The 14,429-nt window shown below is 45.8% G+C and overlaps 1 protein-coding gene across 1 annotated transcript in view; it reads right to left on the bottom strand.

Moving 5' to 3' along the window:
• The window catches only part of LOC137356496 (lysophospholipid acyltransferase 2-like), a 156,845-nt gene that overhangs the window by 67,720 nt on the left and 74,696 nt on the right, over positions 1–14,429 (bottom strand). The window contains exon 4 of the mRNA XM_068022387.1: positions 13,501–13,596. Within this exon, the coding sequence (XP_067878488.1) occupies positions 13,501–13,596 (96 nt within the window). The remainder of the gene's footprint in view (positions 1–13,500; positions 13,597–14,429) is intronic.

Below are 14,429 nucleotides of genomic sequence, written 5' to 3'. Positions count from 1 at the left end.
CAGAGGAAAGCACAGCTCTTTGTCCCAGTCATGGGGGCACTCATTGCAGTATGCCCTGATCATTGCCTTTAGGGTCTGGTGGTATCACTTCAAAGCTCCTTGTGACTGTGGGAGGGTGGGCAGAGGATTTTAGCTGGGTTATGCTCAGATTATCCATGACCTTTTGAAAAATACTAGACATAAAATTTGTGCCATGATCCAACTAGATCTCAGCAGGCAGCCCATATCGGGTGAAGAATTGGGTTAGCCACTCCACCATTACCTTGGCAGAGATAGAGGGATAGCATTTGGAAATTGAGTAGCCACATTCATAATGGAGAGATGATACAGGGGCAAGGGCCCCACACAATCCTCCAGCACTCTGCTGAATGGCTCTGCAAAAAATAGTGTGGGAATTAGGGGTACAGGTTTTATTGCAGGTTTAGGGTTTCCCACAACCTGGCACGTGTGGCAGGTCTTACAGAACTCCAGCACATCTTTGTGGAGTTATGGCCAGTGAAAATGCTGGCTTATGCGGGCTTGGTTTTTCCGATAGACATGTCCAGCCATTGGAATCTTGTGGGCTATTCAATATTTCCCTGCGGTACCTCGATGGCACCACTATCTGGTGAAACACTCTCCAAACTTCGTCTGCAGGCCGATGAGGAGGTCTCCACTTCATCAGCACCTCATCCTTTAAATAGGAGCACTCGAACTCCCTCTGCTTCAGCTTCAGTTTGGGCAGTCGGTGCTATCTTTTTTTAACCCTGGGTCAGCTTGTCAAGCCTCGACCAACGAAGTTCCATTTAACCCATCCTCTGGGTCCTATAACTTCCCAAAGAAGGTTTCAGATAACCAGACTGTAGAGTCATCTGTCTGCAGTGACAGTTCAGCCTCCTCTGATGGCACTTGCTTGGCCATGGACCGGGTCGCTAGTCATGAAAAATGCCAGGGGCCTTATCCTTTAACAGCTCTGTCTCCCTGACCTTTCTGACTCTCTAAAACCACTGGGAAAGCTATCACCTTTGCTGCCGCTAGATCATTACCCAGGAGCAGGTCGACCCCTGTCCACAGGCAAACTGGGACAATCCCCACGGTCACCTGTCTCAAAACAAGGTTGCACTCCAGGTGCACCCGGGATAAAAATATGGGCATATACCATCCTCCAATACAATTTACTACCACTCAATGCACTTCTCTGGGGGAAAAGATCATGTCTTTTCCCAGAAGGGATTGGGTGGCCCCTATATCCCCAAGTATGACTTGTCTTACTTGTCTCACTCGAGGGATATGGGGTCACCTTTCCTCTGGAGAAGAAATCCTGTTAACTCTCAGGAATTTTGTTTAGTTTTCCCACACACTCAGCGTAGATTTACTGTGTTTTACTGCCGCAGTTAAAGCCACAGCCTGGTCTGCTGTGCTTTCCATCAGGGCCCCTTTTCCTGCACTGGTCTGGTGTACCCTGACTAAAACTATGGATTTTCCTCATAACTTCCAGGAGTCAGCTCGAAAGTGACCTGCCTTACAATGGAAGCATACAGGCTTTCAAGGAGTCACTCCTGTTCTCAGCATCTTCCTTTTTGGCCTGACGAGGGCCCCCTGTGTTTCCAGCTCTCCCTTCTCGCTCATGGCTGCTCATCCTCCCATCACTCTTCCACCTTCTATCCTTTTCAAGGAGATCACTAGGAAAGGGTTTCCCTTGGCTTGGGAATAAGTCAGAGTCATAGCGTCATACAGCACAGAAACAGCCCCTTCAGCCCATCGTGCCTGTGCCGGCCATCCAGCCAGCACCCATTCTAATCCCATATTCCTGCACTTGGCCCGTAGCCTTGTATGCTATGGCGTTTCAAGTGCTCATCTAAATACTTTTTAAAATGTTGTGAGGGTTCCTGCCTCCACTACCTCTTCAGGCAGTGCATTCCAGATTCCAACCACCCTCTGGGTGAAAAAATGTTTCCTCAAATCCCCCCTAAACCTCCTGCCCCTTACCCTAAATTTACGCCCCCTGGTTCTTGACGCCTCCGCTAAGGGAAAAAGTTTCTTCCTATCTAACCTATCAATGCCTCGTGCCATTAGGCAAATGTTGTTCCAAATTGCCCTGGGTCCCATGGGCTCTTACCTTCTTAACCAATCTCCCATGTGGGACCTTATCAAAAGTCTTACTGAAATCCACGTATACATCATCTACTGCTTTACCCTAATCTACACATCTAGTCACCACCTCGAAAAAAATTCAATGAAGTTCGTTAGACACTATCTCCCCCTAACAAAGCTATGCTGATTATCCCGGATTAATCCCTGCCTCTCCAAGTGGAGATTCATCCTGTTCCTCAGAATTTTTTCCAATATTTTCCCAACCACTGACTGGCCTGTAATTAACTGGTTTATCCCGACTACCCTTCTTGAATGGTACCACATGCGCTGTCCTCCAGTACCTCTCCTGTGGCCAGAGAGGATTTGAAAATTTGTGTCAAAGCCCCCGCTATCTCCTCCTTGGCCTCACATAACAGCCTGGGATACATGTCATCTGGGCCTGGGGATTTATCCATTTTTAAGCCAGCTAAAACTGCTAATATTTCCTCCCTTTCAATGCAAATACGTTCAAGTATATCACAATCCCCCTCCCTGATCTCGACACCTACATCGTCCTTCTCCATAGTGAACACATATGAAATAGTAATCATTTGAAACCTCACCTATGTCCTCCGGCTCCACACAAATATTGCCACGTTGGTCCCTAATGGACCCTCCTCTTTTTCCCTGGTTATCCTCTTATCCTTAATATACATAAAACGCCTTGGGTTTATCCCTCTTCTTGCCCGCCAGTGTTTTTTCATGTCCCCTCTTTGCTCTTCTAATTACTTTTTTTTTTTTTTTTTTTTTTTTTTTTTTTTTTTTTTTTTTTTTTTGAGTGCCACCCTACACTTTCTATACTCCTCCAGTGCCCCTGCTGTTTTCAGCGCTTGGGACCTACCATAAGCCTCCTTTTTTCCTGATCCAATGCTCTATAGACCTTGACATCCAGGGTTCCCTGGCCCTGTTAGTCCTACCCTTCACCTTAACAGGCACATGTTGGCTCTGAACTCTCAATTTCCTCTTTGAATGACTCCCACTGATGTGATGCAGACTTTCCCACAAGTAGCTGTTCCCAGTGCACTTTGGCCAGATCCTGTTTTATCATACTGAAATCGGCCTTGCCCCAATTCAGTACTTTTATTTCTGGTCCATCTTTGTCCTTTTCCATAACTACCTTAAATCTTGGAGTTATGGTCACTATCCCTGAAATGCTCCTCCACTGACACGTCTACCACTCGACCGGCTTCATTACCTAGGATTAGGTCCAGTACCGCCCCTTCTCTTGTAGGACTTTCTACATACTGGCTCAAAAAGCTTTCCTGTATGCATTTTAAGATTTCTGCCCTTTTTAAGCCTTTTGTACTAAGACTATCTCAGTTAATATTGGGGAAGTTGAAATCCCCTATTATTTTTACACCTCAGAGATTTGTCTACAGATCTGCTCCTCTATCTCTTGCTGACTGTTTGGAGGCCTGTAGTAGTACAAACCCAGCCAAATGATTTCCCCTTTTTGTTTTTAAGTTCTACCCATATGGCCTCATTTGAAGAACCTTCTAAGATATCATCCCTCCTTACTGCAGTAATTGACTCCTTGATCAACAGTGCAATGCCACCTCTTCTTTTAACCCCTACCCTGTTGCGCCTGAAGATTCTAGTCCAATCCCTCCCTCAACCATGTCTCTGTGATAGCAATATCATAATCCCATGTGCTAATCAAACGCCCTCAATTCATCTGCCTTACTAGTAAGACTCCTTGCATTGAAATAGATGCAATTCAACCTTGCATTTTTCTCTTGTGCCTTACCAGATCTATATTTGCTCTGCCTTCCAGGCAGACTCAACTTCTGTTCTATATTACCCCCTACTTTACCTCCACTCTGTATCCCATCCCCCTGCCAAATTAGTTTAACCCCCACCACCCTCCCCCCAACAGCACTAGCAAATCTCCCAGCAAGGATGCTTTATCCCATTCAGGTTCAGGAGCAACCCGTCCAACTTGTGCAGGTCCCACCTTTGCCAGAAACAGACCCAGTGATCCAGGAAACTAATGCCCTCTCTCCTGCACCATCTCCTCAACCACACATTCATTTGCTCTATCTTCCTATTTCTAAACTCACTAGCACGTGGCACCGGGAGTAATCCAGAGATTACATTCTTAGAGGTCCTGCTTTTTAATCTGCTACCTAGCTCCCTAAATTCTTGTTGCAGGACCTCATCCTTTTTCTACCTATGTTGTTGGTACCAATGTGTACCACGACCTCTGGCTGCTCACCTTCCCCCTTCAGAATGTCCTGCAGCTGTGTATAATCATCAGTCAGGATTGCTGCCTCCTGGAACATTTTGCTTCTCCACATGGTTTCTTATGGAAAGGGGATGAGAGTTTTTGAACTCAGAGGAGGATCACCTCTCTGAGGTTTTCACAGGTGGACTCCATCTTAAAGTGCCCATATCCACTGGTCAAAAGCAAGCTGCTTAACTCTTACAAACTCGAGTGAAGTTAATTCAGGCTGCTTCCGGAAGGTTTGGAACTTTTGGCAGTACATCTCCAATTCTAGTCCATATGCACCCAGGATAGCATTTTTAGACATCTCAGTCTGATGAACTCACATCAGGCAACAATGAATAAACCTCATGGGCTTTTCCCGTTAACTTGCTTTGCAATAACTCTGTCCAGTTCTCTGCCGGCCACTTCAGCTGTCTTGCAAGCTTTTCAAAAGAGACGAAAAATGCTTCCACATCCCCCTTGTTGAACTTTGGCATCAACTGGGAGAACTTTAAGATCTCAGCACCTGGTCCAGAGCTAGAAGTTTCACTTGGTACATTGGGTCTCCCCCAATTCAGTTCAAGCTGCCTTAACTCCCTTTGGAAAGCTCTTTCTTTTCCACTTTCTTGGCATTTTCTCTCCTTTCTCTCTCTGGAACGCTCTCTTTTTTTCTCTTTCCTGAAACACGCTCTGCTCTTTCTCCAACAGGAATTCAAATTCTAGACTCCTCTGTTCTAGTTACACCTTGTTACTTTGTCTGTTTCAGATTCTATGCCGGTCGCCAGTTCTTCAGCGCCAATTTTAAAATGGTTGGCCACAAGTTTTAGGATTTCGGACTTCCTAGCTTTTGGACAGACAGTAATCTCAAACTGCCCAGCTACATTTCACAACTCTTCAACAGACAGGGCTTTTAGCGTGTCCCAAATTACTTCATTCTGTTCTAGAAAAAGGTACTCGCCTCAAATGTGGACATTTTAGTACTCTAGCACTAAAAACCACATGAAAACCTGGACAGAAGTTTTTAAATTATCACTAGGGATTAATTTGGTTTCCCACTTCCAATTTCCCATTTGTCTTTGTCTTGGACAAGCCCCCAAATTCCTGTTACAGTCAAGTTAGGAGGGGTCGAAGGGCTTCCCTTTTTTCCCCTCTCCTTGTTTGACCACAACAGGTTTAATTCTTCCTTAAAGTGGATGTACTGGCCAATTCAGGAGGTTTTTTATTACTTACTTGCTATGATCATAACAAAAAACAATTGGACAGGTTTTCTTGAGTTTACAAAGAAAGGAGGTAAACTTATTGTACCTAAATTGAACTTATGAAAATAAACTGCATGTCAACTGTCACTTACACACATGGGTAGGCCTTGGCGTAGTGGCATTATCACTGGACTAGTAACCCAGAGACCAAGGGTATTTCTCTGGGGACATGGGTTTGAATCCCACATCAGAAGGTGGAATTTGAATTTAATTAATAAATCTGGAATTAAAAGCTAGTCTAAAGATGGCCATGAAACCATTGCCGATTGTTGTAAAAACCCTTCGGGTTCACTAATGTCCTTTAGGGAAGGAAATCTGCTGTCCTTACCTGGTCTGGCCTACATGTGACTCCAGACCCACAGCAATGTGGTTAACTCTTACATGCCCTCTGAAATGGCCTCGCAAGCCACTCAGTTGTACCTAACCGCCAAAAAAGTCAATAAAAAGGAATGAAACCAGACGGACCACTCGGCATCGACCGAGGCACCGGAAACGACAACGGCAAACCCAGCCCAGTCAGCCCTGCAAAGTCCTCCTTACAAACATCTGGGGGTTTGTGCCAAAGTTGGGAGAGCTGTCCCACAGACTAGTCAAGCAACAGCCTGACATAGTCATACTCACGGAATCATACCTTACAGACAATGTCCCAGACACTGCCATCAGTGGCAGGGGGATGGGAATCAAATGAGGAGGTCAGTGGACAGCAAGGAGGTATTAACGAAAGCCTGTAAGGAACTAGATAATGAAGTCAGCGTGACCAAGGGGAAGAGTAGGCAGGGAGCAGATGATGAACGCAAAGGGAGTGGTGGTCTGAGGTGCATTTGTTTTAATGCAAGAAGTGTAGTAGGTAAGGCAGATGAACTTAGGGCTTGGATTAGTACCTGGGAGTATGATGTTATTGCTATTACTGAGACTTGGTTGAGGGAAGGGTACGATTAGCAACTAAACATCCCAGGATATCAATGCTTCAGGCGGGATAGAGAGGGAGGTAAAAGGGGTGGAGGAGTTGCATTACTGGTTAAAGAGGATATCACAGCTGTGCTGAAGGAGGGCACTATGGAGGACTCGAGTAGTGAGGCAATATGGGCAGAACTCAGAAATAGGAAGGGTGCGGTAACAATGTTGGGGCTGTACTACAGGCCTCCCAACAGCGAGCGTGAGATAGAGGTACAAATATGTAAACAGATTATGGAAAGATGTAGGAGCAACAGGGTGGTGGTGATAGGAGATTTTAATTCTCCCGACATTGACTGGGATTCACTTAGTGTTAAGAGGTCTATATGGAGCAGAATTTGTAAGGAGCATCCAGGAGGGTTTTCTAGAGCAGTATGTAAATAGTCCAACTCTGGAAGGGGCCATACTGGACCTGGTGTTGGGGAATGAGCCCGGCCAGGTGGTTGACGTTTCAGTCTGGGCCTACTTTGGGAATAGTGATTACAATTCCATAAGTTTTAGAATACTCATGGACAAAGACGAGAGTGGTCATAAGGAAGAGTGCTAAATTGGGGGGGGAAGGCCAACTACACCAAAATTCGGCAGGAGCTGGGGAATGTAGATTGGGAGCAGCTGTTTGAAGGTAAATCCACATTTGATATGTGGGAGGCTTTTAAAGAGAGGTTGATTAGCATGCAGGAGAGACATGTTCCTGTGAAAATGAGGGGTAGAAATGGCAAGATTAGGGAACCATGGATGACAGGTGAAATTGTGAGACTAGCTAAAGGAAAAAGGAAGCATACATAAGGTCGAGGCGGCTGAAGAAAAACGAAGCTTTGAAAGAATATTGGGAACGTAGGACCAATCTGAAACGAGGAATTAAGAGGGCTAAAAGGGGTCATGAAATATTTTTAGCAAACAGGGTTAAGGAAAATCCCAAAGCCTTTTATTCATATATAAAGGAGCAAGAGGGTAACTAGAGAAAGGACTGGCCCACTCAAGGACAAAGGAGGAAAATTATGCGTAGAGTAAGAGAAAATGGGTGAGATTCTAAATGAGTACTTTGCATCGGTATTCACCGAGGAGAGGGACATGACGGATGTTGAGGTTAGGGATAGATGTTTGATTACTCTAGGTCAAGTCGGCATAAGGAGGGAGGAAGTGTTGGGTATTCTAAAAGGCATTAAGGTGGACTATGCCCCAGGTCCGGATGGGATCTATCCCAGGTTACTGTGGGAAGCGAGAGAGGAAATAGCTGGGGCCTTAACAGATATCTTTGCAGCATCCTTAAACACGGGTGAGGTCCAGGAGGACTGGAGAATTGCTAATGTTGTCCCCTTGTTTAAGAAGGGTAGCAGGGATAATCCAGGTAATTATAGACCGGTGAGCCTGACTTCAGTGGTAGGGAAGCTGCTGGAGAAGATACTGAGGGATAGGATCTATTCCCATTTGGAAGAAAATGGGCTCATCAGTGATTGGCAACATGGTTTTGTGCAGGGAAGGTCATGTCTTACCAACTTAATAGAATTCTTTGAGGAAGTGACAAAGTTGATTGATGAGGGAAGGGCTGTAGATGTCATATACATGGACTTCAGTAAGGCGTTTGATAAGGTTCCCCATGGTAGGCTGATGGAGAAAGTGAAGTCGCATGGGATCCAGGGTGTACTAGCTAGATGGATAAAGAACTGGCTGGGCAACAGGAGACAGAAAGTAGCAGTGGAAGGGAGTTTCTCAAAATGGAGACGTGTGACCAGTGGTGTTCCACAGGGATCCGTGCTGGGACCACTGTTGTTTGTGATATACATAAATGATTTGGAGGAAAGTATAGGTGGTCTGATTAGCAAGTTTGCAGATGACACTAAGATTGGTGGAGTAGCAGATAGTGAAGGGGACTGTCAGAGAATACAGCAGAATATAGATAGATTGGAGAGTTGGGCTGAGAAATGGCAGATGGAGTTCAATCCGGGCAAATGCGAGGTGATGCATTTTGGAAGATCCAATTCAAGAGTGAACTATACAGTAAATGGAAAAGTCCTGGGGAAAATTGATGTACAGAGAGATTTGGGTGTTCAGGTCCATTGTTCCCTGAAGGTGGCAACGCAGGTCAATAGAGTGGTCAAGAAGGCATACGGCATGCTTTCCTTCATCGGACGGGGTATTGAGTACAAGGGTTGGCAGGTCATGTTACAGTTGTATAAGACTTTGGTTCGGCCACATTTGGAATACTGCGTGCAGTTCTGGTCGCCACATTACCAAAAGGATGTGGATGCTTTGGAGAGGGTGCAGAGGAGGTTCACCAGGATGTTGCCTGGTATGGAGGGCGCTAGCTATGAAGAGAGGTTGAGTAGATTAGGATTATTTTCATTAGAAAGACGGAGGTTGAGGGGGGACCTGATTGAGGTGTACAAAATCATGAGGTATAGACAGGGTGGATAGCAAGAAGCTTTTTCCCCCCCCCCCCCCCCCCAGAGTGGGGGATTCAATTACTAGGGGTCACGAGTTCAAAGTGAGGGGGGTAAAGTTTAGAGGGGACATGCGTGGAAAGTTCTTTACGCAGAGGGTGGTGGGTGCCTTGAACGCGTTGCCAGCGGAGGTGGTAGACGCGGGCACAATAGCGTCTTTTAAGATGTATCTAGACAGATACATGAATGGGCAGGAAGCAAAGAGATACAGACCCTTAGAAAATAGGCGACATGTTTAGATAGAGGATCTGGATCAGCGCAGGCTTGGAGGGCCGAAGGGCCTGTTCCTGTGCTGTAATTTTCTTTGTTTGTTCTATCACCATCCCTGGGTATGTCCTGTCCCACCGGCAGGACAGACCCACCAGAGGTGGTGGCACAGTGGTATACAGTAGGGAGGGAGTTGTCCTGGGAGTCCTCAACATCGACTCCGGACCCCATGAAGTCTCATGGCATCAGGTCAAAAATGGGCAAGGTAACCTCCTGCTGATTACCACCTACCCTCAGCTGATGACTCAGTACTCCTCCATGTTGAACACCACTATGAGGAAGCACGGAGGGTGGCAAGGACGCAAAATGTACTCTGGGTGGGGGACTTCAATGTCCATCACCAAGAGTGGCTCAGTAGCACATAGCTGCTAGACTGGGTCTGCGGCAGGTGGTGGGGGAACCAACATGAGGGAAAAACATACTTGACCTCGTCTTCATCAATATGCCTGCTGCAGATGCTTCTGTCCATGACTGTATTGGTAGGAGTGAGCACCGCACAGTCCTTGTGGAGACGAAGTCCCGTCTTCACATTGAGGATACCGCCCATCGTGTTGTGTGGCACTATCACCGTGCTAAATGGGATAGATCTCGAACAGATCTAGCAATGCAAAACTGGGCATCCGTGAGGCGCTCTGGGCCATCAGCAGCAGCAGAATTGTACTCAACCACAATCTGTAACCTCATGGCCTGGCATATCCCCCACTCGACCATTACCATCAAGCCAGGAGACCAACCCTAGTTCAATGAAGAGTGCAGGAGGGCATGCCAGGAGCAGCACCAGGCATACCTCAAAATGAGGTGTCAACCTGGTGAAGCTACAACACAGGACTATCTGCTTGCCAAACTGCGTAAGCAGCACGCGACAGACAAAGCTAAGTGATCCCATAACCAACGGATCAGATCTAAACTCTGCAGTCCGGCCACATCCAGCCGTGAATGGTGATGGACAATTAAACAACTAACTGCAGGAGGTGGCTCCACAAATATCCCCATCCTCAATGATTGGGGAGCCCAGCACATCAGTGCAAAAGATAAGGCTGAAGCATTTGCAACAATCTTCAGCCAGAAGCGCCGAGTTGATAATCCATCTCGGCCTCCTCCTGAAGTCCCCAGCATCACAGATGCCAGACTTCAGCCAATTCAATTCACTCCGCATGATATCAAGAAACGACTGAAGGCACTGGATACTGCAAAAGCTATGGGCCCCGACAATATTCTGGCAATAGTACTGAAGACCTGTGCTCCAGAACTTGCTGCGCCCCTAGCTAAGCTGTTCCAATACAGCTACAACACTGGCATCTAACCTGCAATGTGGAAAATTGCCCAGGTATGTCCTGTACACAAAAAGCAGGATAAGTCCAACCCGGCCAATTACCGCCCCATCAGTCTACTCTCTAGATTAGATTAGATATACAGCACTGAAACAGGCCCTTCGGCCCACCGAGTCTGTGCCGAACATCAACCACCCATTTAGACTAATCCTACACTAATCCCATATTCCCACCAAACATCCCCACCTGTCCCTATATTTCCCTACCACCTACCTATACTAGTGACAATTTATAATGGCCAATTTACCTATCAACCTGCAAGTCTTTTGGCTTGTGGGAGGAAACCGGAGCACCCGGAGAAAACCCACGCAGACACATGGAGAACTTGCAAACTCCACACAGGCAGTAACCGGAATCGAACCCAGGTCCCTGGAGCTGTGAGGCTGCGGTGCTAACCACTGCGCCACACTCAATCAGTAAAGTGATGAAAGGTGTCATCAACAGGCACTTGCTTAGCAATAACCTGCTCAGTGACGCTCAGTTGGGTTCCGCCAGGGCCACTCAGCTCCTGACCTCATTGCAGCCTTGGTTCAAACATGAACAAAAGAGCTGAACTCAAGAGGTGAGGTGAGAGTGACAGTTCTTGACATCAAGGCAGCATTTGACAGAGTATGGCATCAAGGAGCCCCAGCAAAACTGAGATCAATGGGAATCAGGGGGAAAACCCTCCGCTGGTTGGAGTCATACCTAGCGTAAAGGAAGATGATTTTGTTTGTTGGAGGTCAATCACCTGAGCTCCAGGACATCACTGCAGGAATTCCTCAGGGTAGTGTCCTAGGCCCAACCATCTTCAGCTGCTTCATCAATGACCTTCCTTCAATCAGGAGGTCAGAAGTGGGGATGTTCGCTGATGATTGCACAATGTTCAGCACCATTCGTGACTCCTCAGATACTGAAGCAGTCCATGTAGAAATGCAGCAAGACCTAGACAATATCCAGGCTTGGGCTGATAAGTGGCAAGTAACATTCGTGCCACACAAGTGCCGGGCAATGACCATCTCCAACAAGGGAGAATCTAACCATCTCCCCCTTGACATTCAACAGCATTACCATCGCTGAAACCCCCACTATCAACATCCTCAGGGCTACCATTGACCAGAAACTGAACTGGAGTAGCCATATAAATACCGTGGCTAGAGAGCAGGTCAGAGGCTAGGAATCCTGAGGAGAGTAACTCACCTCCTGACTCCCCAAAGCCTGTCCACCATCTACAAGGCACAAGTCAGGAGTGTGATGGAATACTCTCCACTTGCCTGGATGGGTGCAGCTCCAACAACACTCAAGGAGCTCGACATCACAAAGCAGCCCGCTTGATTGGCACCCCATCTACAAACATTCACTCCCTTCACCACCGACGCACAGTGGCAGCAGTGTGTACCGTCTACAAGATGCACTGAGGCAATGCACCAAGGCTCCTTATACAGCACCTTCCAAACCCACGACCTCTACCAACTAGAAGGACAAGGGCAGCAAATACATGGGAACACCACCCCCTGCAAGTTCCCCTCCAAGTCACACACCATCCTGACTTGGAACTATATCGACGTTCCTTCACTGTCGCCGAGTCAAAATCCTGGAACTCCCTTCCTAACAGCATTGTGGGTATACATACCCCAAATGGACTGCAGCGGTTCAAGAAGGCAGCTCACCACCACCTTCTCAAGGGCAATAAGTGCTAGCCTGGCCAGCGTCGCCCACATCCCATGAATCAATAAAAAAATAACAACACTAAAGGTTTAGACACACACAAATAGGTTACAGAGTGGGGAAAGGCAGAGTGGTTGAGTTGGAGTCCATAGAAAAAAATGGATATCCAGTCTGTGGCGCTTAGTGATTCGGCTGGCTTCCAGTTGATTCCGGTAGTCCTGAGGCTTTTAGTTTGAAGGGGTAGATGACTGGTTCAGTGGGTCTCTTGGAGACAGCGATGCAGATGATTTCCCCCAACGGGGTTTCTGATTGTAGCTGGAGTATGAAAGGTGGTCATTGAATAGGCAGAGTTCGAAGCTGGTCAGCTGAAATGGGGAGGGGAGTTGGTGGGGGGGGTGGAAACAGAAGTGGGTGTGGGGGAAGGGGACACACTCAGGTCTGCACATGTCAGAGTCCAGAAGCTTCTCCTTGCTGCTGTGGAGAAACACAAGCTTAATACCACAGATGGGGAGTGGCTTGTCACATGACAGTCAGTCACTCGGGTGATTCAAGCAAGGTAACTGTTTTTCTTCTTGCTAAAAAGAACATTCAGTTCCCTTAAACTTTTTCTTGGTTCTTGCTGGGGAATGCGCAGACATTTAGTCTCCCTCCCCACAGGCCTTGCAATGTAGGGTACACGGTTGTAAATTAGGTGGCCATCCTAAGCTGCCAGCAGAGTCATCGTTCACCTATTCTCAAATTTCTTCAAAAAAAATATAAATTCAGATATCCAGTCAGTAGATTAAAGAAAATTTTGAACAAAGCAAGCTGGTGTGAAAATACGCTGATTTTTTTTGTAATCATTTTTAAGTATTTTAAAGTATTAAGTATTTTAACAGTTACCCTAAAATCTTTGTCCAGAGTTGTCTGTTCCAGCTCAGGTCCAAAATCTAAGTATTGCTTGACTAAAGTAATAGTCTTATAATGGCTAGTAAACAATTTCTATCAGAGAACACTGATTCACAGGAACATTGAAAGGAGCTTGGGTAGTCCGAATACAGCACCTTGTGGCACTAGCCAATAGGAATAAAAAAAAAACTTTATAAATATAAAACTGGTGACTTAAAAAAAATCACGCCAATATCAATAGTTCTGGAATTCAGAAATTAGAAAGCAGATTCTTATTTTTAAACGTTTACTCTAATAGGCTGACTCCCAAAAGGTCACAGAATCCTAGTGATGACTACTTTTCCCTCAAACATTAACTGAAACCACTTTAAATTGAATAACAGCAATACACTTACCCAGTAAAGTCAGCTGAATACTGCCCATAATCAAAGAGGTATACTCTGCTAACTTGGCACAAGGTGAGGTATCCAAAAGCAATGACAAAACAGAACCTAAAAAAAAAAGTAAAGTGTACTGATCACTAAAAAATATCGTTCAAAATTACTTGCCTGCCACATGCTTAGCTTTATAGGTTCTAGTTCTGTTTCTTAAACTACCCATTTCCCCAAGAGAAATGGAAACCATTCTCCATCAAGCTCAGATCAGATGTGGCGATTTTCACATCACACTCAACATGATTTCTGACTAGCTTTTCATACCAACTCTTGCCCACTTCACTCTTCGTTGCTTTCTCCAGCAAACCCAAGGTGTGACAGAGAGTAGGTCGTAAGAATGTCAACACTCGCTCGAAAGGGTCAAGTTTAAATCTTGATGGCAGTTATCGCCATGATTCAACATTTCATTAGTTTCAGTCAGATTAAATGGGGATCTACGAGAAGTTGATGAGAGAAGAATCTCCTTGCAGGAAAACTATAGGACAGATTCTCAAGTTAAAATAAATTTGATCTGACTGAATACGAAAGACTATGAAGAAACAGGTTTGTGCAATGTTAGTATTTTCTCCTCTTCCATTGCAAAGACATTAGGGGAAGCACAAATTAATTAACACCTGTGTGCAAAAATTAAGATTTTTGTGCCATGGCAAAAGCAGACAATTTTCTGCCCATATGAATCTACATGATTCAATCATGTTACGGAACTCAGGAAATTTCCCCAGCTCTCCTGGTTAATTAGCCTGTAATGAGACCAAACAGAACCTCATTGTGGCAGTTTGATGTAGACGGTGTTCAAATTGCAGAAACCTGCTCAGTTGGTTTTAAATATCTATAATGCCTGCAGTCTTTTTTTGTAAAAATGCACTGAAATTTCACTATTGTAAAAAAAA

This window comes from Heterodontus francisci, chromosome 3, assembly GCF_036365525.1.
Source record: "Heterodontus francisci isolate sHetFra1 chromosome 3, sHetFra1.hap1, whole genome shotgun sequence".
NCBI classification, from domain to species: Eukaryota; Metazoa; Chordata; class Chondrichthyes; order Heterodontiformes; family Heterodontidae; genus Heterodontus; species Heterodontus francisci.
This window is presented reverse-complemented; position numbering and strand designations above follow the sequence as displayed.